Raw genomic sequence first — 25,904 nt, 5'->3', positions numbered from 1 at the left:
CCCAAACCTCAACCTGGTGGAAACGGGGGTGGCAGCTGTGGAGAAACTAATGTCTGAAAAACAGTGGACCCAAATGAGTCAAATTCAAAGAAAGAGGCTGCGCTTATTTATTCTCATCATTATTTTCTTTAAAGCATTTTGTATTTTTAGGATAAATTAGAAATCAAAGGAGAAAATATTTTAGGAAAAAACAAGATAAATGAGATTAACTGATAAATCTGGATTTTTGCTGTAAGCAGGAAACGTCTGTTGCCAATATTTTAATCCTCATTTCAGTTATGAAATGATCATCTATCTGCAGTATATATCCTCTGCTGTAAATATGGCAAACAATCAACCCAGCAGTCATGTTTGTGGACTGGAAAGAAGCTGGAGTACCCGTAGAGAACCTATGCATGCACAGGGAGAACACACAGAAAGGCCCCGGTTTGGGATTTGAACCCAAGACCTTCAAGCTGCAAAGCAAAACTCAAAACTGCTCCACCATGCTGCCCAACTTTGATTTCATCATGTCATAACTAAACACAGAAAAGGCTTTTTTTAGATGTTTCTAAATATTTTTATTTCTTTTTTAAAATTGAAACTAGAAAAATGACAAACAAATCCCAACAACAAAATGCAAACAATGCAGCAAGGCTGCGTCAAGCTGCTAATCCTCTTAGGTAAACATTTTCAGTCGTATGTATTATTTAATCAATGTAACAACAATATGATTCTTGCTCTGGAAAAAACACAGAAATGGACCATTTATAATAATTCTGTAATTCAAAGTTAGGCTGCTGTGAACTAAACAGCTGTTACTCATTATTGCAACCAAAATTAACAGAACAAAGGTTTGATAAAACAGATTCTATTATTTTCTATAATTTTTGCAAGGAAAAAAAAATCTGAATTTCCAGAAAAGTCATAATTCTGAGATTAAAATCTGAATTTTGTTTAAAAAATAAAACAGTCAAAATTCTGAAAGTCAGAATTCTGAGTCTAAACTCTGAACTTTGAGATTAATTTCTGAATTATTTTATCCTGAATCCTTTTCCATACAAATGTGTTGATTCATTCATTTATAGGATTATTTATTCCTAATTTAGAAGAAATCTCTCTTCTGTTTGTTTTAAACACTGTAAACTCTGGCAGTGACGGTTCTGTTGCAGCATCATTTCAGTATAACTCACCATTTTTAATCTAACACCAGCTATGTTTCCATTAACCGTAAAATTGAAGTTACAAAAATAAATTTGCTTAATGGAAACACACCAATTTTGAAAAAACTGGAGTTTTTCCATGACAGATTTTGCGCTGAGATGAGGTGTTTTTTCAGCCATAATGAATGGACTTGTCCAGAGTGCAATGGAAAGACTGTTAAAAATCACACGAGTCACGTGACCAACAGCCTGACGTCACAGATGACGACAGGCAGCGGTCTGTTTGTTTTTTGATCAAATAAAATCAGGGCAGGAGGAAGTGACGCTGGATGACATGTGTTCATAATTCAGCCATCAGAGGAAACCTTAGTGTCCTACAACAAGCCCCGCCTATTTTGGAGCCGGCAACGTAAGCAACGTTTTGGGAAATTGTAGTTTTACAGAAGAGCTTTGGATTCAACACGATGATGCACAACTATTTATGAACCCTGATGCTGTGAGAACTATGATGGAGCCAGCTGCACATTGTTCTAAAATAAAATAAAATATTCACCATCCTACTTCCTCCTTCCCTGTTTTCAGCAGCAGTGATATCCGGCTGTTGATCTACTGTAATGTGGGGGGAAAAGTGTTTCATTGCATTTTTGCTAAATACGATTTTCGTGTTTCCATTAAGCAAATTTATTCTCATAATTGCAATTTTATGGTTAATGGAAACGCAGCAATAGACAAATATTGTAATGGAGAAGCTTCTCCTGACAGGACGAGCCGCTTCACTTCCCTGAGCAACATGTCTGCCCTCATCCTAATGGCGTCCTACTCCTTGCCGTCCTCGTCTTCCGGCCCGCCGCCCTCTGACGGTAATATCTTCATCGGTTTGACGCCTCCCACGTAAAAGATCGGAAACATTTTCTCCGACCAGCTGTGTGAGAAGGTGCAGATGTGCTTGAGGGTTCTGGGGTCGGTAAAAGACAGTTTTTCCCTCTCCAGGTCCAGATGGACCCGGATTGCCTGCAGTTTTCCTGTAACGTGGAAGCTGGCGGGCGCTCCAGGGGAGAAATAGGAATATTTTTCTTTGGAAAAACAAACAGCCCACAATCCTGACCTGAACTGAATCGGTTTCTTCCTTTTGAACGATTCTTCTGCAACGCCAACGAACCAGCTGCTGCAGTCTGCCACCTCCACGGTCCAGAAGTGGACCCCCGCAGTGAAGCTCCTGGAGGCCGAAACGATCCCCTCCGACTCGAACCTCTCGGGATTCCCGGGGAGTTTCTGTCTGCTTCCCCGCCTGACAGCAGCGAGATCCTCGCAGATGATAAGTCCCGGTCCGGCCGTGTTTGGGTCCAAAACCACTGGCGTACGGGACACCACGTGTTTGACCTTCTTCCAGGTGTTAAAGCGCAGGTTGCCCAGGTGTTTGGCCACATCCATTAGTGCGCCTGCAACCGGCTGGGGCAGCTCCGGCAGGGGGCGCTGCTGCTCCGCTCCTGCAGCGCTGGAGCGCTGCAGGAGCGGAGCGTCTTTACATCTCAGCTTCCTCTCTGCAGATTTGATGGTGTCGTAAAGAGCAGTCATTACTCCGTCTAGAACCTTAATCTTCTCGTTCACCTTCAGACTCTTCTGCTCCTCTTCCTCCTTCACCGCAGCCACCCTGACCTCCTCTTCATCACGCAAAACCCGCTGCAGCATCCTGAACTCCTTCCGTATCCTGGCCTCTGTGAGTCGGGCCTGGGAGTGAATGTGTTGGGCAGTCAGGTCCAAGTCTTCCTTGACTTTTGTGAAAAGCTTGAGTTTCTCCTGGAGGGGCATGATGGACTTCCGCAACGCCTCCCTGCGGTCCTGCGCCACCTCGGCTGCGGGCCGGAAGACGTGGCCGCTGTGCTGCTTGGAGTCCCTGCAGATGAGACACACCGGCTGCTGGTGGTCCAAGCAGAACAGCTTCAGTTTCTCTGAGTGCAGCTGGCAGACATCTTCGCGCTCCAGGAGGAAAGCCTCGCACGTGTTCTTCAGCACCAGGTTGCACGTGGGCTCCTTGCGGTCGGAGTCCCAGTTGCAGACCGGACACTTCCGGATCTGTTTCTGCGCCCACCACCTGCCCAGACAGGCCCTGCAGAAGCTGTGGCTGCAGGACAGGAGGACGGGGTCTCTGAAGATGTCCCGACAAACGGGGCAGGACAGTTCCTCTTCTAAATTTGAAGCCATGTTGTCTTAACGCTGACGCAAAGTTAAAAACAGGAAGTTAGATCCGCGATTCGCTCTAAATAAAGTTACTTCCCAGTTTTAAATAAACTTACGTTCAGTTCACAAAGTCAGTTGGACGACAAACTTTAGATTCCGGAGTCTTTGAGGTCTCCAGAGGTAAACAAATGCTGCTTCCGGTGACGTCCTGTCGAAGCCCGCCACAGCCATACGTGAACGCGGCCGCCATATTGGTCAGGGACATATCGCTTCTTGGTATTAAGGGAGGTACGGCGAATTGCTGCCACCTCCTGTTTATACTGGTTGTAGTGCAAAAGCCATCCCAAAATTTAATTGGCTCTTTTTACTCTCACTTGAGGTAAAATATGTTTAAGTACAATTTTTGGGTACTCTGCTCACCTCTGACTATTGTGAATTGTTAAAATGTTTGCTACCCTGGTTGACTTGCACCTGGTATTTTTCTTTTTCTAAACGGTGTCTGTAAATCAGTGCTGTCAGTGGCGCTGCTCCAGTCCTCATGCTCTTGGACTCTAACCGTCATGTCCATTTGTCTAAAAAACAAAACCACCCCTTTAATTCCAGGTTATCCTTATGTTGCTGCCTGTGTATTATGGAAGTCAGGAGGTGATGCCCCACTCCTTATGCACTTTGCACCAGCAGGAAAAACCAGGTATTTTCAGCCGTAATGATTCATGACTTTCACGCAAACGAAACATAAAACTCATTTCACCAACAAAGAAGCTGGAGTTCCTTCCAAACAAAAATAAACCTGAACAGTCAGGATTTTTTAAACTACACTGAGTATTTTCTATTTTTGTGCTGAAATGTCCTTCAGACCAGAGGAAGATCTGACCTATATAAATATTGATTTATTCTAACTAATCTAATTCCAAGTATTTACTTAACCATAGCCACTCAGTGATTTAATAAATTGTTGAAGCTTGAATTTACATAGAATTTCTGTAAAGTTTTACCCAGGATGTAACTTCAAAACAGGTCAGTTTTTGCCGTCTCCAAAATTAATAGCGATTAAGATGAAGTTTTTTAGCAAAGACCTGTGTGTTCACCAGTTGGACTCTCACACCTAGCGTAGCATCATAGTGTGATGACAAATGTGGCACAATATTATGTTGCATGTTTTGTAGTAGAGACATTTTTCTGTCCTCCAATCAATGAATTGTGTGGCACTAGTAGCTCCACCGTAACCATACGGTACCATTGCTCTTTGGACTTACACTAAAGGAGGAATGGTGTGGTTCTAGTCAGCTGTATGGGCCACTTTTACATTGGGAACAGTCAAAATAGCGAACAAAGCTGTACCAACCCATGCTGCTCAGTGGAAACAAGGCATTAGAAGTCCTAAGATGGAGAAGTGAAGAATGAGGCCAGGAAGTTTAGGGCAAAGATGGATGAGAGTAATGAGGTGGAGGACAAAAGGTGAGGACTGTAGTGACACCATGGAGAAATGAAAGGTAGATTCATGTGTTATGTCTTTACACAGACACAGAAAGTATAAAGATTTAAATATTGTAAAAAATGCATTAATTGTGAGAAATTATGAGAAACTTAATTAATTTTGAATACATCAGAAAATCCAGTGTGTAACCTGAAGAGGGCACAAGAGCAAAGAGTCTCTGGAAATGAAAATATTGGAGATGAAAGATTGGTTGATCGTCAGACTCTTGGTGTCTCAGGGATTTTTACCTCTGGTGTCACTCTGTCTCCTGGAGCTCCTAATTTTAGACGGCTGTTTCTTCTCCCGGCGGTCGTCACTTCCTGTTTGTCCGGTGGGAACTGAGTGGACGCACACACATATTGTGAAGGGGTTCCTGTTCCTGAGGGTCTGTGGATCCACTCAGGGAGAAGGTGAAGGGCAAGAAAGCAGATGGAGAAATTCATGGCTGGACAGAAGGACTGAGAGAAGAAGGACAATTTGCAGGGACAAACTGGAGGAAGAATGATAGTGTGCAGTTTTAAGGAAAAAGAGTTGAGTGTTGAGTAAAATGTGACTGTGAAGGAGATTAACGGAGAAGTTGGTGCAAGTGTTGGATGGCATTTGTGGAGGAGAACAGGGAGGACAGCTGATTTACTTTGGGGGACCAAGAAGGAGACCTGGAGGAAGAGGAGCAGCAGATCGACAAATTCTGTGGTGGAGGAGTAGATCTGGTCCTGATGATGGGCTGCTGCCTCTTCGTTTACTATCGGGTAAGTCAGAAAGGGTCTCAGGATGGACTTCAGCTTCTTCTGTTTCTCATATTAAACTCTGTAGAGTTAAGGTTTCTAGGTTATGTTCTATCCTCTCATGTCAAAGTAACGAGACAAAACAAAATGTCTCTCGGAATAAAAATAACAAATAAGTTTTTTTTTCTGTACCCCGCCTCTTGCCCGAAACGTTTGCAGCAGCACCCGTCCCACCCCACGAGGGACAAGGGAGTAAAAAAATGGATGGAAGGGTGGAGGTTTAATTTGCTGAAGTTTATAAAATCCTTTAAAACCTTTTCTATGAATCAGATATTTTGTTCTGAAATATGGACATAATGTCCTGAACCATTGTACCTGTGAGGCATTGTTGCCGTAGCTGGAACATGTGCAGAAACCGTTGGACCAGATGGGACTTTTCCATCTAGCTTTATGGTTTTTATGGCCTGAAAATGGTTGAATATGAATCTACATCCAATACCTGTTATCGCCTTTTCATGGTCAGGATGAAATCTGCACTGCTCCTCCTGATGCCACTTTCCAGTAAAGGGATACTGGGAAAAAAGACCTGAACGTGTTCCCATTAGCAAATATCAGAAGCAATATTTTTCCTTTAAACAGACTGGTTGAGATTATTTCAGGTAATTAACAGGACAGGTTTGGAGGAAGTAGATTGACCTTATGTGGAATAAAGAAGCTCTTCTTCTCTGATTTCTGCAGTTAAAGTTGTGTAACAACAGCAGAGCAGGGACACAAGTCACAAACAGCAGACTTCCTGCTATTGTCTCACCGATCACAACATCCTTCTTCTTCTGCCCTCCTGTTTTCTTCTTCTTCTCTTCTGTTCTGTTGTCCCCCTGCTGTTTATGTGATTATTTTTTCCTCTTCTTGTCGCCATGGCAGCAGACAGGAAGTTTGGTTCCTTGTTCATGTTGTTGAGAGCGTGAAGAGAGTTGTTATTGATGTGCGTCCTTTGTGATCGTTACCTTCGTGATAGAAAGCTGTTTAAAACAGTTCAGGATGAAGATTAGTCATTCTGAGGAGCATTACTGTAAATTTATTCTTTGTTTCCTGACGATGAAGGGAAATCCCAGAAACTGCATGAAAAACAAAGATATAATTCAAATATCTCCAATTTTCCAATTTGAGTGTTTAGCTTTAAAATGACAAACTTCCAGAAGATGATGCAATCAGAGTTTTTTTAAGGGGTTTTTGCAGTTGTTGTGGCCTAAAATTGCAGATTTTGCAGCTTCTTTTTCAAAAAGTTAAAATTTTTCTTAAGCTTTACTTTTGCCATAACATTGTTTTCTCAAAAGACTTGAAATTGCTGCACATAACCTTCTGAAAAGGGATTTTAACATAGATAATTTAAAGTGCAAACATTCTAAAGGGTTTGCTATTTAACTTTTTTAAAATACAAAATACAAATATTTGTATTTGTCCTAATACAAATAAATTAAAGTCAGGATTAGTCGTCAGAGTGAAAAAGAAAAATTCCTTTTTGTTCATTCAAGTTCACATTGTTTGAAACAAAACAGAAAAAGCATATGTTAGCATTGCCATATGCAGAAATGGACAATGTCCAGTCAGAAACAACCAATCAGAGCCAGGGGGAGGATGTTAGCGGTGAAAATCATGCTCATGTATGCACTGCTCAATATGACCCAGAAAAACTGTTTGTCCACCGTCTTCAGTGGCCATGCTAACTAGCCTTAGCATTCATGGTAGGCTTTGTTGTAGCGAACCAACTGTTGTGTGGCAGCATGTACATGGGGATGATTGACGGCGCTAAGACTCGCCTCCTGTCTCTGATTGGTTGTTTTTAATTGGGAGCGGCAGATGGTTGGAGGACCACCGGGAGGAGGTGGAGGAGCTTTATTTTTAACAGATTATCCGTCTCTTTCACTACATGGTGAGAGATTTAACAGGCATGTAGAAAACATATTTTAGTAAAGTTACATGCTGCAGCTTTGTGTTCATTGGTCAGATTTGTGGAAATGTTGCAAAAAATCTGTGCAAAATTTTCAAATGATGAGTGAATTTTGCATTAATAGCTTTAATTGGCTTATTGAGGGGATTTTTTGGACCAATTAGGACCTCCTTCATATTTACCAGCCAATGAGCTGAAGGGAGGCTGAGATTAGCCAATCAGACTTTAGGAAAAATATTTTCTTTATTCAGTAAAACTGCCTGCTTTTCACATTACAGTTCACACTTACTTAATTAACACTCAGTGATTAATTATAGATGAATTTAGCACAAATCAAACCTCCAGAAATTTGCCAGTTACAATAAGATTTGGCTGAAATCAAGAAATCAAGGTGGTTTAAATCATATCTGTGCTGAAAATCCTGCTTCCTGTGTTTTGTGTTGCAGAAGAAGAGAAAGCAGACCAGCAGAGATGCAGACGCCCTCAGCCTCTGCAGTCTGGACATCAATGTGAGTTCATCTCCAGTTAACCTTTTGGTTCTGCCTCGGTTAATGCTGAACCGTCGTTCTCAGCCCCAGAACCAATGAGACATCTGAGAAACAACCATTGACTTGAGAGGTCTGACCACTTCCTGAAAGAGCAGAGGGAATCGTTCACACCTTTGAAATGGAGGATGAAAATAGGAACAGCATCCGGTTTGTTGTAGTTGCTGTGTGTTTGCTCCTGCTGCTCGGCTGCAGAGTTGTGTAGTTGTGACCCTCAGCAAGTGGAAGGGAGGCGAGAAGCTTTTAATCAGGACAATAATCACTAGAAACAAAAGTAACAGCAAAGAAAGATTTAGCCCCTAGATTTAATGGATTTATGGTGCATTAACATATATATGATATATATTCAGACTAGCCAATAGCATTTAGCATTTAGCGCCTGGTGGAACTGCACATCTGCTGATCTCATTATAGGATCTACCTCTGAGTGAAACGCAGGTAAAATCGTTGGGCTAACAGAGGAGCCATGTTGTGATGGCTTTCTGAAGGCGGAGCTTCAGAAAGAGGAGGAGTTTTAAAGAAACAGAGGCCCAATTTAAAGCTATTAAATTAAGAAGTAAAACTTCATTTAAGTCATTTTTGATATAGAGCATTTTTCTAACACCTGAAGGTAACATAGTTACTTTATTGTGCTATAAAATGACACCATATGCCTGGAACACATAATAACATAATACTGCTCCTTTAAATACTAAATGCTATTTGGAGCAACAGATAAATGTAATGTAATAATATAATATAATAATAATGTATTGTTTTAAATGATGCTCAAGAGAAAAGACAGACGTTTGGTACAGAACATTATGACCAAGCTGTACTTCATGTCGCTCCCTCCTGCTGTATTTTTATCGGCGTGCCTTCCTGGGCGTTCCCCGTCTCAGCACAGGAAGTGGACCCGTGTCTGCTCGGCCCGGCACAGGAAGTGGACCGGGCTCAGCACGCTCCGGCGGGACAAACAGCCCGAACGCGCCATCAATCTTACTCTGTTCAGAGCAGATATGGGACCTGGAATAAGTTACGGCCCATTGTTTGAGTGCCACAGCAGAGTGAATCACACACAGAACAATTGGGTTCTGCAGGACACCGGGGCGGCCATGTCTGATTCTAAAGGTCAAAGGTCACGACAGGAGGGTCCATCCAACACATCCATCCCTGCTGACAAACATGTACAAACACACACAAGTGGTCACATTAGGAAAAAACACTTGTTGGTCACATTTAAATTAATTACAAGTTAAAAAACAATCCCAGAGTTCACAGATCTGTGCAAAAGTTTCAAACCACTTATAATTTTGTGCTGTCTCTTTAAAGATGTAGGAGTTAAATAAATACTATAATTGCAACATTATTATTAAAATATAAAGATTAAACTAAAACAATGTTGTTCTAGTACAGAAGAAATCACTTCATATTTTTAGATATTTCTGACATTTTTTAGCATTTTATTAATAATCAAATGTGTTGGAATTTAATTTGTGTTTTTAAATATTTAGCATCTAACTCCTGATTAAGTTTTAAATTGTTTTTGCTACTTTATTAAGCAAAACTAATAAAAAGGTCAATATTATAATAAATATGATAATATATAATACGATTACTACTACTAATATATTATTAATATGTGATATTATAATATAATAATGTATTTATTATTATCTATTATTATTATTATTATTATTATTATTATCTACATAATAATATAATTATGTATATAATATAATCATACAGGTATAATTATGTTATAGTCATAATATATGATGTATATCATATATTCAATTCCGTTTATTTTTACAACACCAAATCAGAACATATTATTGTTATTATTTTATTTTATTATAAAGCACCCATCTACAGCTACAAGTAATAATAATAGTAATAGAAATAGAATGAATAATTATGATTAATTTACTTAGCATCAAATCACAGTTAAAACAAATGATATTAATAATAATTACATTTAAGTCTATTTTTATAACAATAATTAAAAGCTACAAATAATAACTATAATTATAAAGCTATTTATTTTTATAGCACTAATTCTGCACCTTAACTCGAGTCGAGCAAATCTCAATCTCGTTGTAATCTGTTGATGACAATGACAAATAAATCTTTTCTTATCTAATTCATAAGAACAATGATAATTTAATGCAATTAAATTCAGTTTGACTTATTTATTTAGTGCAAATTTAGAACAAATTGTGATCATAGTTATAATGAATATTGTGTTTACTGTGAAGTTTCTGTTTGGATCCAGATTTCATGCCATTGATTTCATGTTCCCACCAGTTAATTGAATCCCTCAGGCCAACATTATAGATGCTCAGCGATCGATGAAGAATCACACTGAGGGAAGAAATATCAAATAAAAGCCAGTGACACTTTTATTTCTCTTTCAAAAAGGTTTTTATTGCACAGTTGTAAAACTCAACATTTCAGTTGCTTCTTTCTAAGGCGGGTCTGAAACGTCTGCAGACACGTGGCTTTGTTTGGACAATAGAGTCAGAGGTGGAGCAGGGTTAGGGTTAGGGGGTTAGGGGTCAGGGATAGGGTTAGGGGTCAGGGTTAGGGTTAGGGTTAGCCCTTTTGTTTAGCGACCAGGAAGTGTCAGAGTTCGCTGTTGACTCCAATAATAGTCACAGTTTAACAGAATGAGGATATTTATTTATTTTTTACAAAGCCTTCTAAGTAGTTTTATTTTTTATCCTACATTAACCTTTTCTAGATTTATACGTCACTCTTTATCCATTTATTTTTGTTTATATGTAAACAAAAATAAATGGTTTTATGCTCTATCAGGTTTTCCATCCATAACTAAACATGAGTGCTGCTGTGCCGTTTGGGAAGTTAGAAAATGCTTCTGTCTACATGTTCATGTTCTCACCAAATAACTAATAACGCCACCAACAAACATAGTTATTGATCTGGAAACTGCTGGACAAAAGCAGGACACAGCGCTGGCCGCCTGCAGGCCCACATCTCTCCCTCCCTTTTACTGAGCGGGATGGCGTTTCCAGTACAACCAGTAGCTCCAGTACCAGCTGTACTATCAGTTCTAATGACTTGAGAATTGAGGTCATACTGAAAAAAATACTGACATAAATAAATATATTTAAATCAAAGTTTAATTAGATAAATGTTTATGAATGTGGCATTCAGGCTGTAGCTCTGTTGTCTGGTTTCTATGTTGTTGTTTGGCAATGGAAACCAGTAAAAACTCTCAGTTGTAACTTATAACTTATAATATTTAGCTTATAAACTAAACATTTAGATCAGAGCTAAATTGTTTGTAGGTAAGATAAATATTTATCTTGGAGCTAAATTAGCTCGCTAAATACATATTTTGAAGCTAAATACTGTGTCAGCAAATGCAGTATTCAGCTTGCTAACTCAATATTTGGCTTCAAAATAAATATTTAGCCAGCCAGTTTATGTAGTAGACTAAGATCTTAGCCTATTACCTAAATATTTTATCTGGAGCTAATTGAAAAATGCATATTTAGCTTGCTAACGAAATACTTCGTTTGGAGCTAATATTTAGCTACCAAGATACATTTTAGCTTGCTAACTCACTACCTAGCTTGCTAACAAAATGTTTGAGCTATATTGGGTTATTTACAGATTCTGAAGATGTGGATTCCAATGATGGAAGACATGAAAATGAAAAACGCAGCAGTTCTTTACAAGTTTATGCTTTAATAACATGTCCATGCTCTTTGTAGTTTAGGAGTATGATAAAAGAAAAACAGACTTGAGTTGCTTTGGCAGAAACAAAACTTTTCTTTTAGTCTGGTGTAAATAATTATTTGATTTTGGATGTTTGGATGCAGTCAGTCAGCGTGGGGCGCAGCGCTGCTCACGCCTGGTTATCACACCCAGCAGCCCAGCAGTGCAGCCCCAGGCCTGGCAGACGTACATCGGCTTTCTGGTGGCAGGTTATGTTTCTAATTGTATTCTAAAAGCTAAAGTTTGGCGACTCACTCAGAGAAACCAAAAGTTTTTCCTGCAGAAATGACTTATAAGTATTCATATCATCGTTTTGTTTCCACCAGCATCTTCAGCTTTTCTTTTGAGTGACCTGGTCTTAACCTACTTATTCTTTTATTATTTTTAACAGTTCTTTGGTAAGCTGTACACAGCAAATTAAAGATCATGCAGTACCTTGCAGACCACCACAGTTTGAGAACGATTGCTATAGACTTACTCTGTGGCTGTTTCAACAGAAGATGTTTATAAATGACCAAACAGAGCAAAATAAATGGTTGGGCTTCATTTGGAGCAGAAATGTTGGTAAATCAAGCTAAAGCATTAGAAATTAGGGGGAAGAATAAGAATGGAAGGAAGGAAATCAGAGAGGGACAGAGCTGAGTAAGTGGAGCAGAACCAGAGTTCAGGAGCATGTCGGTGAGGGAGGGGCGACCCGTTATCTCAGACAGCGGTTGGACAGAGGAGCAGACGATCTTCGGACATTTTTCCTGGTCGGTCTGTACAGAACAAACCTGGAGGATCAGTAGGAGCTTTTCCTGGGTGATGATTCGGTGGCGCTCTAACGGGACCTGCTGAAGTCTGGGGGTGGTCAGCATGGTGGCAGGTCAGAGGCCCGGTTCTGTGCTGGGACACCTGCTAACCTTTGGGTTTACCTCTCAGAACCACAACATGGGGAAACAGGAGGAGGTAAGACGCTCCTCCGGTCAATCTCTGTGGTATATGTCACACAGAAATCTGAAGATATTTTCACTTTTTTATTGTTAATTAAAGCTTCACACCAATGATATATTTATCTGGAGTTTCTGAGTTTACATTGGTTTTGCTCACTGAGTGGAATATGTTGGTTTTATTCTCATCTGACCCAAAATCTAACAAACTTTATTTTCTAGGTTTTGTGTTTTTCTTCTCTAAATGATCTAAATCTATTTTTTTGCTCTCTAAATGCATCCTGTCAAATCTACTTCTATCATCTACTCACTGTAGTTTTTATCTATTTCTATGTTATTTAGCTGTAATTTATGCTGTCTGTTCTCCTCTTTAATGTCTATTTTGTCTTTTCTAATTTGTCAAGATTATTTCTAAAGTAATTGAATTGGAAACAAGTTAAGTAAGAAATTATTAATATCTCTGTCTTTATCTTGTTGCTGTCTGATGGACCAGTGTCCATCCTCTCTTGTAATCTAATCTGTTTCTTTCTTTCTTTCGCTTATTTATTCTAAATATTTATTACCTTTTTTATGTTTCTTTTCTAGTTTTTACCTGTCATTTCTGTTGTCTGGATTAGAAACTAATATTTCACGATGTTTTTTAACATAATTTAAAACAAAAGCATAGATTGGAAGAGCATATTTTATATTTCTATATTCCAGCAGGTCAGTTTATTGTCATCTATTGATTTACTGCCATCACATCCAGGACAAACTGACAGGAGACCATAGCAGGCCTGTGGACACGCAGGAAAATGTTTATTGTCTTTCTTGTCAAAGAAACCAGCAGAAATTAAAAATGATTCACTTGAAAGACTAATTTTGTGGTGAACCTCAAGGATCTGTGTTCAGTCCACTTCCACTGTTTTTAAAGACACTCTATTATATCCATGTGTAAGTTTTAGTCTAATGACAATAAGTTACAAAAACATTGAGATTATATAACTTGAACTTCACAGCAAAAACACAAAATATTGCCAAGTATTTTTGGTGTAGTTTCTTACACTTAAAATAAGACAAAATTAACTTACAAGTAACTTTTCAGCAAGAAACAGAAGCTTGTTTTAAGCTGATTTAACTAAATGATTCAAAAGAGAGACCACAAAACCTCAAGGTCAGATATTTCAATCCATCCATTTTCTGTTCACCTTTGTCCCTGATGGGGTCAGGAGGAGCTGCTGCCTCTCCAGCTACGTTCTGGGCAAGAGGCGGGGTCACCTGGACAGGTCGCCAGAGGCGGGGTCACCTGGACAGGTCGCCAATCTGTCGCAGGGCAACAGAGACATACAGGACAAACAACCAGGCACACACACACACACACACACACCTAGGGAGAATTTAGAGAAACCAATTGACCTGACAGTCATGTTTTTGGACTGTGGGAGGAAGCCGGAGTACCAGGAGAGAACCCACGCATGCACAGGGAGAACATGCAAACTCCATGCAGAAAGACCCCGGCCGGGAATCGAACCCAGGACCTTCTTGCTGCAAGGCAACAGTGCTACCAACTGCGCCACTGTGCAGCCTATTTCAATATATATCCAACTTAAATCATAAAAAGTGTTGGTATTGATAGTCCTCTTACGATACAAAATGTTGCTGGCCGATAAATTGCCTCAGTAGATATTGCGATACATGATAATATTGTTGCTTTTAGACCATTTTCCAACAGTAATGCTAAGAACACATTCTCAGAGATCAATAAACTATAAATACTATTGAACATTTAAACCTGGAACTGGAAGACATCTTAATGATCCAAAATAAATAAACAAATAAAATGAATTATGAAGTCTCTGTAAACTAAACTGTTCTTAAAAAAGGCCAGTTGATACCAAAGCACCAGACTGAAGACTTTTAACATCCAGTTTTTGGTAGAAAAAGAATTATTGAGCTCCTTCTAATGTAACCCTAACCCACTCATAGACACTGTATGAATTTTCACATATGGAGAACATAAAAAATGACATATTTCAGAGACACCTCAGGACTTTGTTTATTTTCTCTTTTAGGATCCGTTCTCACTAAAACCAGGAAGTTAAGCTTCTTGTTAGAGAACAACTAGTTGTGTAAAACGTAGTTAAGCACTAAAGAGTTGGACAAAGGTTTATAGTCATAGAGCATTTTTTTAATTTCACCAAACAGCTGAACATCCCCAACTTTTTCTGAGTCGAGTATGTCGGCTATGCAAGTTGTTGCTCAGCGCAGATTTCTCTTAAAGCGATGAAATCAGGAACTCTGACGGTTAAGGTCGACGTCTGACGTTGTTTCGTTCTTCCTCCAGGAGCCGGGCACCAAGCGCAGCAAACCCGTCCCCAGGGTGGCGGCGCTGGCGAGCCTGCTGCCTCCGGTCAAAGCCACATCGCTGAAGAGGATCGGCCAAACCCTGCAGGTAAACCGCCAACACGTTTCCACTTTTCACTGGAAATGTTGCCGTAGCTTTCTGCTGCAAAATAACAATACATGTTTCTGAACAATAAATTGTCCAGATCGTTACTGTGATAATAAATAATATTTCAGGTACTGGTAAGAACCCATCCTCAAAGATCAATAAACTTTAAATTCTCATGTACATTTACCACTGGAGCTGGAAGACATTTTAAATATCCAGTCAAATCAAATGAATCTGAATGAGGCTGAAGTTGTTGTGGGAAAACCGACGACCCGCCAGAATCTGGGTTTCCTTTCTGGACTCACAAATAACTTTATGCTTATTGTTTTATATTCATGTTGGAAATCTTTAACATGGGTAAAGAAACTAAAATTCACTAAAAAACTGATCATTCTAATAAACATGAGTAATAAATACTGATAAACGTGAATATTGGTTGAGTTTAAATCTTGAGTTCTTTACTAACGGATTTTCTTGGAGACGACTTTAAACAGAAACAGATTATTTATTTATTTTTTGATAAAAACTTGCCATCGAAGGGCAATCCCTTACCGTGTGTGGTTTTAGTAATGATTACTAATTTGGGATTAGAGTGATGCTAATCTGACCTTTCATGCTGCTTTTGGATTAATGGATTCTTCCTCACTGAGTGGCCGTTCAGCCAAAGTCAGTAAAAACATCAAACTTTGTCAATCTAACAAACATGAAACAGAGAAAGTTTAGTTTAAGTTAAAGTCAGACAGTGAGAAGAAGATTCAAATCATTTAAAATAAAAAAATATCATTTAATGTTTATTTATTTAAAGTTTCTGTCCCTGCAGCGCTCCGTCGGTTTCCGTAATGAGAGTCGAGCTTCAACTCTTCCTCCTCCTCCTCCTTCCTCTTCCACGATGACGACGCGTGTCGTTTCCGCGACCGTCTCCAGCCCTCCGTTCTGCATGACCATGTCGCGGGTTTCCTCGGCAACAGGCTCCGCCTCCAAGCGCCGCGACAGCAAGCTGTGGAGCGAGACGTTCGACGTCCGAGTCGGAGCGACTCTGAGTCCAAAGGAGATAAAAAGACAAGAGGTGGTTTATAATAATATATAATATAATAAGTGATCATCAGATTTATGTTTTCACACTGCAAAAACACAACAGTATTTGTAGAGTTTATTGTATAAATATCTTAGTTCACTTTAAATAAGACAAAACTATCTTACAAGTATCTTTTTCAGCTAAATATACAAGTTTGTTTTAAGTCAATAATTCTTTAATATTGATTTTGAAAATATTAGTCATATAATTTGACTTATAAAAAGATATTTTTTCATGTTTTAAGTGAAATAATCTACCAGTGGAATATAAATATATGAACTTAAAACATTCCCCCATTTCTTGAGGAAAAGTTATTTATGTACATTAGTTTTGACTCATTTCAACTGTACTGAGATATTTGCTCTAGAAATAGTCTTGGTAAGACTTTGTGTTTTTGCAGTGTAAGTGAATCATGTTCAGTCTCCTGGGATGTTTTTACTCAACACAACCGTCTCCCTGCAGGCCATTTTTGAGTTGGCTCAAGGAGAACAAGACTTGGTGGAAGATCTGAAGTTGGCCAAGAAGGTAAACAGCAGCGTGGTGGTTTGTCGTCTCGCTGTCTTTCTGGTATTTACATGAATTAATCTGCAGGCGTACCGCGACCCGATGCTGACGCTGGCCATCATGACTGAGCAGGAACTGAACCAGATCTTCGGTACTCTGGACTCACTCATACCTCTGCATGAAGGTGAGACCAACTTTCTGATTAAAGGCCAAATAAAACATTTCAAACATAAATTTGACGTCAGTTCCTGTCGGGTGCCATTTGTACATTTACAGAGTCAAAAGTTGGCAGCAAAAATTTGGAGTATTAAATTATAAGAAGGAAAAACTGGTGGTTCATTGATTCAATCATATTTTCACCAGATTATTCATTCATTTATAAATGGCAGTTTCCAACTCAATATTTAGTTTTCAGGCTAAATATTTAATTTACAAACTAAATATTTCACAAAATAATTAGTTTAACATTTTTTTAGTTAAAAAGCTTAGTATTTATTTTGAAATTAAATATTTAACTTCCAAAATATGTAGCTTCAAACAAAAATATCTAGCTATAAAGATAAATATTTAATGTGTAAGGTAAATATTTAGCTAGCTCAGAGCTATATATTTAGTTTGCTAAATATTTCGTTTGTAAACTAAATATTTAGTTTTAGTTAGTTTTAGCTAAATATTTAGTTCAAAGTTGTAGTTGCCAGTTGAACTAGAACCTTTTCATTAAAACTGCAGAGGCTTGACTTAAAACAAGCTCCTATTTATTGCTGAAATGTTACTTTTTAATTGGCTTTGTCTTCTATCAAGTGTAGGAGGACATTTACTCTTGAATTTAGACCAACATTCTGTGGAAAGAGTTTGTTTTTCTAGTAGTTTTCTACTTTTTTTTCTCAGACTTGCTGAGTCGGCTACGAGATGCCAGAAAACCCGACGGAACCACAGAAAATGTGGGACACATCCTGACCGGCTGGGTGAGCGTTTCTCTGGCTCATAAGGTCAGTTTGAAGCTGGGCGGGATGCCTTACGGCGATGTGTTCGTGTCCCTGCAGCTGCCTTGTCTCTCCTCCTACACGCCGTACTGCAGCAACCAGGTGCAGGCCAAGGCCCTGCTGGACCAGAAGAAGCAGGACCGGCGGGTCCAGGACTTCTTGCAGCGCTGCCTGCAGTCTCCGTTCAGCAGGAAGTTGGACCTGTGGAACTTCCTGGACATCCCTCGCAGCCGGCTGGTGAAGTACCCGCTGCTGCTCAGAGAGATCCTGAAGCACACGCCCAACGACCACCTGGACCGGCAGCACCTGGAGGAGGCGGTGAGGAAACCCAACGCTGACCACTGCTCTGCTGGTGGTTCCAGACATTGATCAAAGATTTTGCTAGTCTTTCCTAGCAAATTTTTTACTTTTGAAACTCAGAAATTGCTTTTTTTTTTAAAATAAATTCTGTAATTAATCTAAATATTTTTGCATAATTTTCTTAGCAAATCTTTTGACTTTTCAAACTCAGGAATTTCTTCACATAAAATTTCTGACAGTAATCTCAAAACTTCTGAGTTTTTTCTAGGAAATTTCTACAATTTAAAAATGCTTGACCTTTTCTTGCAAATTTTCAACTTTTCGAACACAAAAATTTCAGAGATTTTTTTGTAGAAATATTCTTTAGATCAATCTAAAATTTTGGCGTTTTGCGGAAATTTACTCTTATTTTTTTTCTATCTACAACGGCCCTAACATGACGTCATGTATTAAAAAAGAGGATCATTTAATGCTAGCTTTGGACAAAAAGTTTTGGCTCTTTCCTCTTTTCTCTCCCGAGTCCTTGGCAAGTGGCGGCGTCCTGCTAAAACGAAACAACAACAAAGCGTGTTGACGTCACAGATCACAGAGTTTAATCTCATACAAAGCAATCGACAACAAAGCTGCAGAGGAACAGAGATATGCATTTTCTCATAAAAATAAGACACACAAGGGGAAGACAAACGAACACAAAACACAAAGACAAAAAAAAGCAAAAATAGCGGCCGCTCTCTTTCTCTCGGCGTGCTCCGTGTACGTAATTTTTATACCAAATAGGTGTTTCCTTATTTAATATATGCAGTCAAGGCGTTCCGTTCTTTGACCAATTAGAAACTCCCTCAGGGACTCAGAAAAACTTGGAAACTCCCCTCATTATGGCAAAGGTGTCTGGTTTTTGTCTAAGTAAAAGGGCGGACCACTTCGCGTTCATCTCCGTCTGGTACGGGGAGAGGCGCCAAGAAGTCTCTTGCCCCCTCGGAATGTAAATTTATTACTCTGTCTTCAGCGGGGGAGGAAAAAAGCCCTGCTTGTTTAAATGTCTGCTATTGTCAGCTCCCACATGCTCAACAGAAAACTGTTCCAAATAAAAGTGTTGGCTATATCTTTACACATGTCGTATATTAGCTGTATTAAGCACCAAAATAATCATTATTTCTTAACACATGAAAACAAAACTTTCAGTTAAGAGTTTCAGGGCTACGTGTAGCTTTGATTTTAAAAGTGCGTTTTGTAAAATAAAGTCATTTCCACCGCAGCTTGCTGCTGTTGGTGCTCAAACACCAATTCAGCCTTAAAAGTCGAAGCTGAATGTATTCGGAGTTCCTCCCAGTTTCACTCACTTGGATTTTTCCGACCCGGAAGTCATAATTTCCCGGTTTTGTTCGCCATCTGAAGGCAGCGTACTGTAAGTAGCTCGTCTGTGGCCCTGCAGATGCTGGTGGTGCAGAGCGTGGTGGCAGACATCAACCGGCGGACCGGAGAGTCGGAGTGTCAGCACTATAAGGACCGTCTGCTGTACTCGGAGGAAGGACGGCGGAACGAACTGATCGACGGATCCAAGACGCTCAGCTGCCACGGAGAGCTGAAGAACAACAGAGGAATCGTTAGTGTCTCTCCTGATTCCCGTCATTTTTATTGTTTTGATAGTTTCTCACCAAACTTTCATCATTTTTCTGTGGTTTTGCAGAAGCTCCACGTGTTTCTGTTCCAGGACATTTTGGTGATCACCCGGTCGGTTTCGCTGAACAGCCAGCCGGTCAGCTACCAGCTCTGCCGCCAGCCAATCCCCATCCGCCAGCTGGACCTGGAGGACGTATCGGACGGCGAGCTGAGAGTGGGCGGGTCCATCAGAGGGGCCTTCAGCAACACCGAGCGAAGTCCGTGACATAAGTTACAGCGATGGAAAAGACAAATAAGAGCTGATTGAAATAAGACGAGATGAACTTAAAATTAACTTTTGATCAAGAAATGGAAGCTTGTTTAAATCAATAATTCTTCAATATTGATGAAAAATGCTAGTTCCACTGGCAGATTATTTCACAGTCAACCGGCACTTCATGTTACCTAGCAACCCCAGCCAAGCCCCGCCTGTTACCTAGCAACCCAGTTCTAGATCCACTGGCTGATTATTTCACTTCTAATATTTTTTCCATATTAGATAAGTGAAATAATTTTTCATGAAACCTGAACTTTATTTAAAATAAATGTTAAGGAATTATTGACTTAAAACAAGTTTCTATGTCTTGCTGAAAAAATACTTCTAAGTCATTTTTGCCTTAATTTAAATGTAGTAAGATGTTTGCACTTGAAACTAGATCATAAATATTTGGTAAGATTTTGTGTTTTTACAGTGTGGTCACTGGATGCACTGCAAAATTTTGTATTTTGTTCTAGTTCTTAGCGCATACATCTTTCTACAAATGAAATAAGACAAAACTAACTTATAAGTAATTTTTCAGCTCAATATCAGAGCTTGCGCTAAATGAATAATTCCTTAATATTGGTTTTTTAAAAGTACTACTTCCAATTTCACTTGTAACAATTTTTGCATGTTATAAGTGAAATAATCATAATCAAAATCTAGCACTTTTTAATGATTCTTCAACAATTATTGTCTTAAAACATATCCTATTACTTGCTGAAAAGTTACTTGTAAGGTAGTTTTGTCTAATTTCAAGTGTGATAATTTATTTGCACTATTAACAAAACAAACACATACACATAGTAATATTTTGTGTTTTTGCAGTGTAGTTCTCCAAATTTGTATATTTTTTAGCTAAAGAGCCACAGTCACACCCCTGTTTTAGAGTGTTGGATGATTTTTCCCCAGATATTTTAAAAATAATTTATTATTAAAACTAACTTTCTTCTCTTCTCAGCCAAGAACTTCTTCCGGGTTTCGTGCCGGTCAGGAAGCCAGCTGCAGACGCACTGCTTCCAGGCGAGCGACGCCTTCAACAAGCAGCAGTGGATCAACTGCATCCGGCAGGCCAAAGAGGCGGCGGGAGAGCAGACTCCTCAGACGGAACGGCGTACAGAACCAGAACCAGGAGAACCGACCGATTCGAGCGAAGATTCAGGAATCAAAAACGAAACTTTGGCAAAGACAGAAGATCTGAATCTGGAAGATGTCGGTTTATTCTCAGAGAACATGATGGCCGCCGATGATGGGATGTCATCAGTAGAACCAGAGATGGACGGTGAGACGGAGTCAACACCGGAATCAGAACCACCTGCAGACTGCAGGATGGACCAGGAAGTAGAGACTTCAGCTGGGAAGGTCGCTCTGAACGAAGAGGAGGAGGAGGAAGTCAGCACGGACGCTGGAGACAACCAGGAAATGATCTGCAGATGCTGACGGAAAATAAACAGAACTGAATTCAACCGAATGCAGAATCAGTTCAAATACTCAACAAAATGTTGGTTCTACTGGTTAATATTAGGAAATTGTGACCTTCCAGCCACAAACTGGGTGTTTTTTATTAAAGTTTTCTCTTACACTGCAAAAACACAAAATCTTACCAGGTATTTAGGTCTAGTTTCAAATGCAAACATCTTAGTGCATTTAAATTAAAATAAAACTAACGAAGTAACTTTTCAGCAAGATATAGGAGCTTGTTTTAAGCCAATAATTTCCTAATATTTATTTTAAAAACAAACTAGATCCACTGGATTTTTTTTATTCTTTTATAACATTTTTCCAAAGTAATAGGTGAAATAATCTGCCAGTGGAACTACTACTTCTTTATTAATATTCAAGAATGATTTACTTTTTCTAAAAAATTTCTGAGTTTCTTGTGGCAAATTTTTGTCTTTACAAACTGAAATTTTCTGCTTTTTTCTAGAAAATGTCTGAGATCTTGTATCTTCTTTAAACCGTAATTTTTCATTTTAAACCGTGCTAGATTATTTCACTCATAGCAAGACATGTCCAACATATTTTAGTGAAGTAATCTGCCAGTGGAACTAGAAGTTGGTTGCTAGGTAACGGGCTTTAGCTTGGCTGGGGTTGCTAGGTGACAGCACAGGCCCGTTAACTTCACTTCCTTGGTTCCAGTGGAACTAGAACTTTTTCATCAATATTTAATCAAGCTCCTCTATCTTGCTGAAAAGTTACTTGTAATTTAGTTTTGACTTATTTCAAGTGTACTATGACTAAACCAAAAATACTTGGTAATACATTTTGCAGTGTATCTTTGCAGTGTTGAGTTCTTTACAAAATTACACCGTTATCGATACTATCAATATTTGAAAATGGTGTCAAAACAATAAAATGATCATTTATTGCAATAATTTATCATCCAGTAAAATGTATCTAATTTTCACTAGAAACTGGAGAAAAACCTCAAATTTTGTGTTTCTGTAGCAAATAAAATTAATTCCAGAAATATTTGGTTTTGTTTGATGGTAACAGATGGTGGCGCTATTTTCATTGTTCCAACAACTCTCACTGTAAAAAAAAAAAAGTTTTATTTTATGCTGAGCATTCAGCTTTACTTTCATGTTTGGAAAAAAGCTCATACTGTATTTATCCAGATGGGTTTGGGGTTTTAAATGCAGTTTTATAAACATTTTATTGTTTGTCTCAGCTATGAGTTGACCCAGTTTCAGTGGAAATGGAGAGGAACCCGTTTAGCAGCAGAACCATTCATCTTTTAGAGCATTTTCAGTTTTAAAATCAGAACCAAGAGTCCATTGTTTATGTTTCTGTATTTTATAAAATCTCAGACAGATCCTAGTTGGTTTTTGTGCAAAGAGAAAGCTGTTGTACATAAAGACAATATATGAGGAATATGTCCATATGAATGCCTGAATCATTGTTTATTTATATGTAACTCATAATTCAGGAATATTAATTGAGCTAAATGTGTTGATTATAACTGATTGCACATCCCAGAGGCATGAAAGGAAAACATCCCCTTTATTCTGCTGCGTACAAAAAAAGGCATCCAGGAACATCTTTGTTTAATCAAAGACTCAATAAATTTCCAAAGTGTCTAAATGATTTTTTCTGTGTACAAGTTGGATATAATTTGTAAATGAGTGCAAAAAAGAGCTGCAAACATTTTCCTTGCAAGAAATAAACCAGGTTTATGGAAAAGTTCTTGTTACAATCGTATATCATGAAAACAATTCTGACTGCGTAGAAAATAAATTCAAGGACAAAACAGAATTTCAACATTAATCTGAGAAAATAAATAAAATCTGGAAAAAAGTTAAACACCCCCAAAAAAACAGAAATCTGAAAAAAAGGAAAATTTAGAAATCAGAGAAAAAGAAAGTTAGAAACATAAAAGTTAGAAATTCTACAATAAGTCAGAAATATAAGAAAAAAGTCACAAATCTTAACCCACTTACCCCCTGAGAGTGGGTAAGATTCCATTAGTCGTATCTAAAGGACATAAAATTCTGAAATCTGAGAAAAATTATCAAAATATAAAAAAAAGTCAGAAATATGTAAAAAGAATTAGAAATCTAAAAAGTCAGAACGAAGTAGAAAATCTGAAAAAGTAAAAATAACTAGAAACAAAGCAGAAATCTGAGAATAAGAAAAAGTCATAATTTTGTTTTTTTGGTCCTAATCCTCTTCCAGACGTACCGAATGTTTTTATGTTGTAAAGTGAAGGAGTTCTGGTAGTTATTCTAGAATTACGGGCAAAGCCTCTGGTTTGAAGTGTCTCTTCGCCGCCTCGCCGCTGTAGTTGCTGGGCGGCGGTCTGTCAGAGTCGGGTCCAAAGCGCAGCCGCTGGTGATGTGTGGCGTTGTACTTCGGAGAGGAATCCAGTCTGCTCTGAAGAGCCGTGCAAAGGTCGCTGAGTTCCTTCCTACGAAACGAGGGACGACGCACAATCCATCCATACGTGCCGTCCAACGCGCCGTCCTCCTCGTCGGACATCAGCTCCGTCGTGACGCCGCGCCGGAGCTCCAGCTCCTCCGCTTTCAGCATGCTCTGCCTGGCCAACAGTAACTGCAACAGGCAGAAGATCAGGTTTCATCAAAATAGCTGACCTGTATGGAGGAACATTAGGGACAATGTAAGAAAAATAATCATCCTTAACCTTATCATTATTTTTTTCAGTGACTCTAATCATCGCTCGTACTTCTGAGATTAACTTCCAAATTTCCTTTGGTTAAAAAAAGCCAGAATCTTGTCATTTTAGTAACCCTAATTCTCATCCACAATTCTCAGATTAACATCCACAAAAAAGGAAGAATTTTTTCAGAGGCCCTAATCTTCCTCTGTACGTCTGAGATTTATGTCCAAATTACTAAGAAAAATAATCCAAATTTTATCTTTTTTACTCCAATTCTCTTCCATACTTCTCTGATTAACATCCTTTTTATTTTTATTTTTTACATTTTTGGAGGCAATTTTGTTTCAGTGTCTCTAATCATCTTCCGTACTTCTAAGAGTAACGTCAAAATTTCTTAGAATTCTGGGGAGTTATTTTTTTCCAGTGGCCCTATTCTTCTTCCGTAGATTGCTCACAAATCACTAAAATTCAATATAATTTGTGGAACTTACTCTCTTCCTTCTTGCCCGACTCTTGGAGGAGTTCTTCTGCAAAGCGGCCTTGTGTGCAAGGTGCGGCTGCTGGTACCTAAAGTTTCTTCATATCGTCTCAAAATAAGTCTTACAAGAAGCTGGAATAAAAGTAAGTCTGTGTCAAAATTGTATAGATGCAAACGTATCGATACCAAATTATGTTTTAAATTCCTTACAAATGAGAACGCCACTCTCCACGCGCTGAAAATCCGGATATGCCCTCAGGGATTGGACTAGGCCGATAGTAACTGCATGGTTGTGCACAGAGCTCATTCTGTGAAAACCACAGATGTGAGCATTTCAAGAGTTTGAACATTAAATGTGAACAAAAAGGAATAAAATCTCACCCCTGTTGTGGCTTGTAACGACTGTTGTTCGTTTCCGCATTGTGAAGACGGCTTCCTGATTAGCATTAGCCTGCTATGCTATTTGCTTCATACAGAGTTTCTGGACCATTATTGATAAACAATTGCTTCCTGAAGACCTGGTCTGTGTTTAGCTTTTACATTTTACCCAACTGCTAACGTTTGCCCGTGACGTAATGCACCAGGTAAATGCCAGGAAGCTTACTGTAAGTTACCTGCACCGTAAACAACCGTCCTCCAAAGCCGAGAGAGAAGAGCAGATCCAGATGAAACGCTGTTAATGTTAATTCAATATTTGAACAAAGACTGAACAACTTCCTTCACTTCCTCGGCTGCCATTGCTAAAACTACAGGCAGACTACAATCCTGAAACGGCGCAGAAAATCCACGTCATCGCTCACAACTTCTCCTTCTGTTCGCTGATTGGCCCGGGAAAAAATAAAACTAAATAAATTACCGGAGACAATCCAAGCGAAAGGAAGAAAGGCCAGACTGCTGAGAGCCTTAGTCATTTTCGAGGCAATGGCTAGTTTAGATTTCCACGCAAACATGATGAATTCTGACTTTCTCTCCACATAAAAAGTGCGAATCTAGAAGGCTAGAAGGCGGCCTTCTGTATGTTTCGCTACACAAGGCCGCCTCCTCGATGGAGACAAAAAGGATGTTTATGGGGAAATAAGTACATGATTTAAATATTTTGTAATTTACACTGTGCATTTTTAAAATAGTCAAATTATTAATTTTGAAATTCATCAGTGAAGTGTGTAAAGTACAACTAAAATGGCTTGATTTAATTCAAATAAATGGAGTATATCCTACCTAGTACAATAACCAAACGTGACGAAAAATAGCATAATAAATTATAGAGTTTCTCATAAGATAAGATAGATAGATAAATCTTTATTGTCATTGTCACAAGGACAACGAAATTCAAAAGGTGCCATCAGTCGGTGCATATGCCCAAAACCAAAAAATAACTGTCTCACAATTCACACACAACGCAAGAATAAAAAAATTTTTTAAAAAAGTAAG

General features: G+C 38.9%; 2 protein-coding genes and 2 long non-coding RNA genes across 10 annotated transcripts in view; 1 reads left to right on the top strand and 3 right to left on the bottom strand.

Moving 5' to 3' along the window:
* Window positions 1–1,168: 1,168 nt before the first annotated feature.
* Window positions 1,169–4,801, bottom strand: LOC114135577 (tripartite motif-containing protein 35-like). The gene is made up of 2 exons (XM_028002971.1): window positions 3,437–4,801; window positions 1,169–3,356 (listed from the first exon to the last, which is right to left on the bottom strand). Exon 2 carries the CDS (start codon window positions 3,342–3,344, stop codon window positions 1,959–1,961), a length of 1,386 nt encoding a protein of 461 aa, XP_027858772.1. The 5' UTR covers window positions 3,345–3,356; window positions 3,437–4,801; the 3' UTR covers window positions 1,169–1,958.
* Window positions 4,802–4,858: 57 nt separating this feature from the next.
* Window positions 4,859–21,378, top strand: arhgef3 (Rho guanine nucleotide exchange factor (GEF) 3). 6 transcript variants are annotated; one of them, XM_028002969.1, is made up of 11 exons: window positions 4,964–5,546; window positions 7,917–7,979; window positions 14,991–15,098; window positions 15,904–16,164; window positions 16,636–16,698; window positions 16,765–16,861; window positions 17,566–17,642; window positions 17,721–17,978; window positions 19,393–19,563; window positions 19,648–19,837; window positions 20,840–21,378. In XM_028002969.1, the coding sequence occupies exons 1-11, from the start codon at window positions 5,514–5,516 to the stop codon at window positions 21,316–21,318; spliced, it is 1,800 nt and encodes a 599-aa protein (XP_027858770.1). In that variant the 5' UTR covers window positions 4,964–5,513; the 3' UTR covers window positions 21,319–21,378. The 6 variants fall into 6 exon arrangements, with proteins under 6 accessions (XP_027858768.1, XP_027858765.1, XP_027858767.1 ...); XM_028002967.1 differs by having other exon boundaries at window positions 4,859–5,546; window positions 17,566–17,978; window positions 19,672–19,837; XM_028002964.1 differs by having other exon boundaries at window positions 4,936–5,546; window positions 17,566–17,978.
* On the bottom strand, window positions 17,864–20,937 carry LOC114135578 (uncharacterized). Its single transcript, XR_003593616.1, has 4 exons — window positions 20,824–20,937; window positions 19,616–19,817; window positions 19,301–19,542; window positions 17,864–17,966 (listed from the first exon to the last, which is right to left on the bottom strand). It is a non-coding gene; the product is annotated as an uncharacterized LOC114135578 (long non-coding RNA).
* Window positions 21,186–25,904, bottom strand: part of LOC114135579 (uncharacterized) — a 19,530-nt gene continuing 14,811 nt past the window's right edge. The window contains exons 2-7 of one of the 2 annotated variants that reach the window (XR_003593618.1): window positions 25,180–25,190; window positions 24,855–24,905; window positions 24,684–24,781; window positions 24,487–24,605; window positions 23,560–23,969; window positions 21,186–21,314 (exon numbers count right to left, since the gene is read on the bottom strand). This is a non-coding gene — a long non-coding RNA (uncharacterized LOC114135579). The remainder of the gene's footprint in view (window positions 21,315–23,559; window positions 23,970–24,486; window positions 24,606–24,683; window positions 24,782–24,854; window positions 24,906–25,179; window positions 25,191–25,904) is intronic. The other variant, XR_003593617.1, reaches the window with a different exon arrangement.

This window comes from Xiphophorus couchianus, chromosome 20, assembly GCF_001444195.1.
Source record: "Xiphophorus couchianus chromosome 20, X_couchianus-1.0, whole genome shotgun sequence".
NCBI lineage: Eukaryota > Metazoa > Chordata > Actinopteri > Cyprinodontiformes > Poeciliidae > Xiphophorus > Xiphophorus couchianus.
This window is presented reverse-complemented; position numbering and strand designations above follow the sequence as displayed.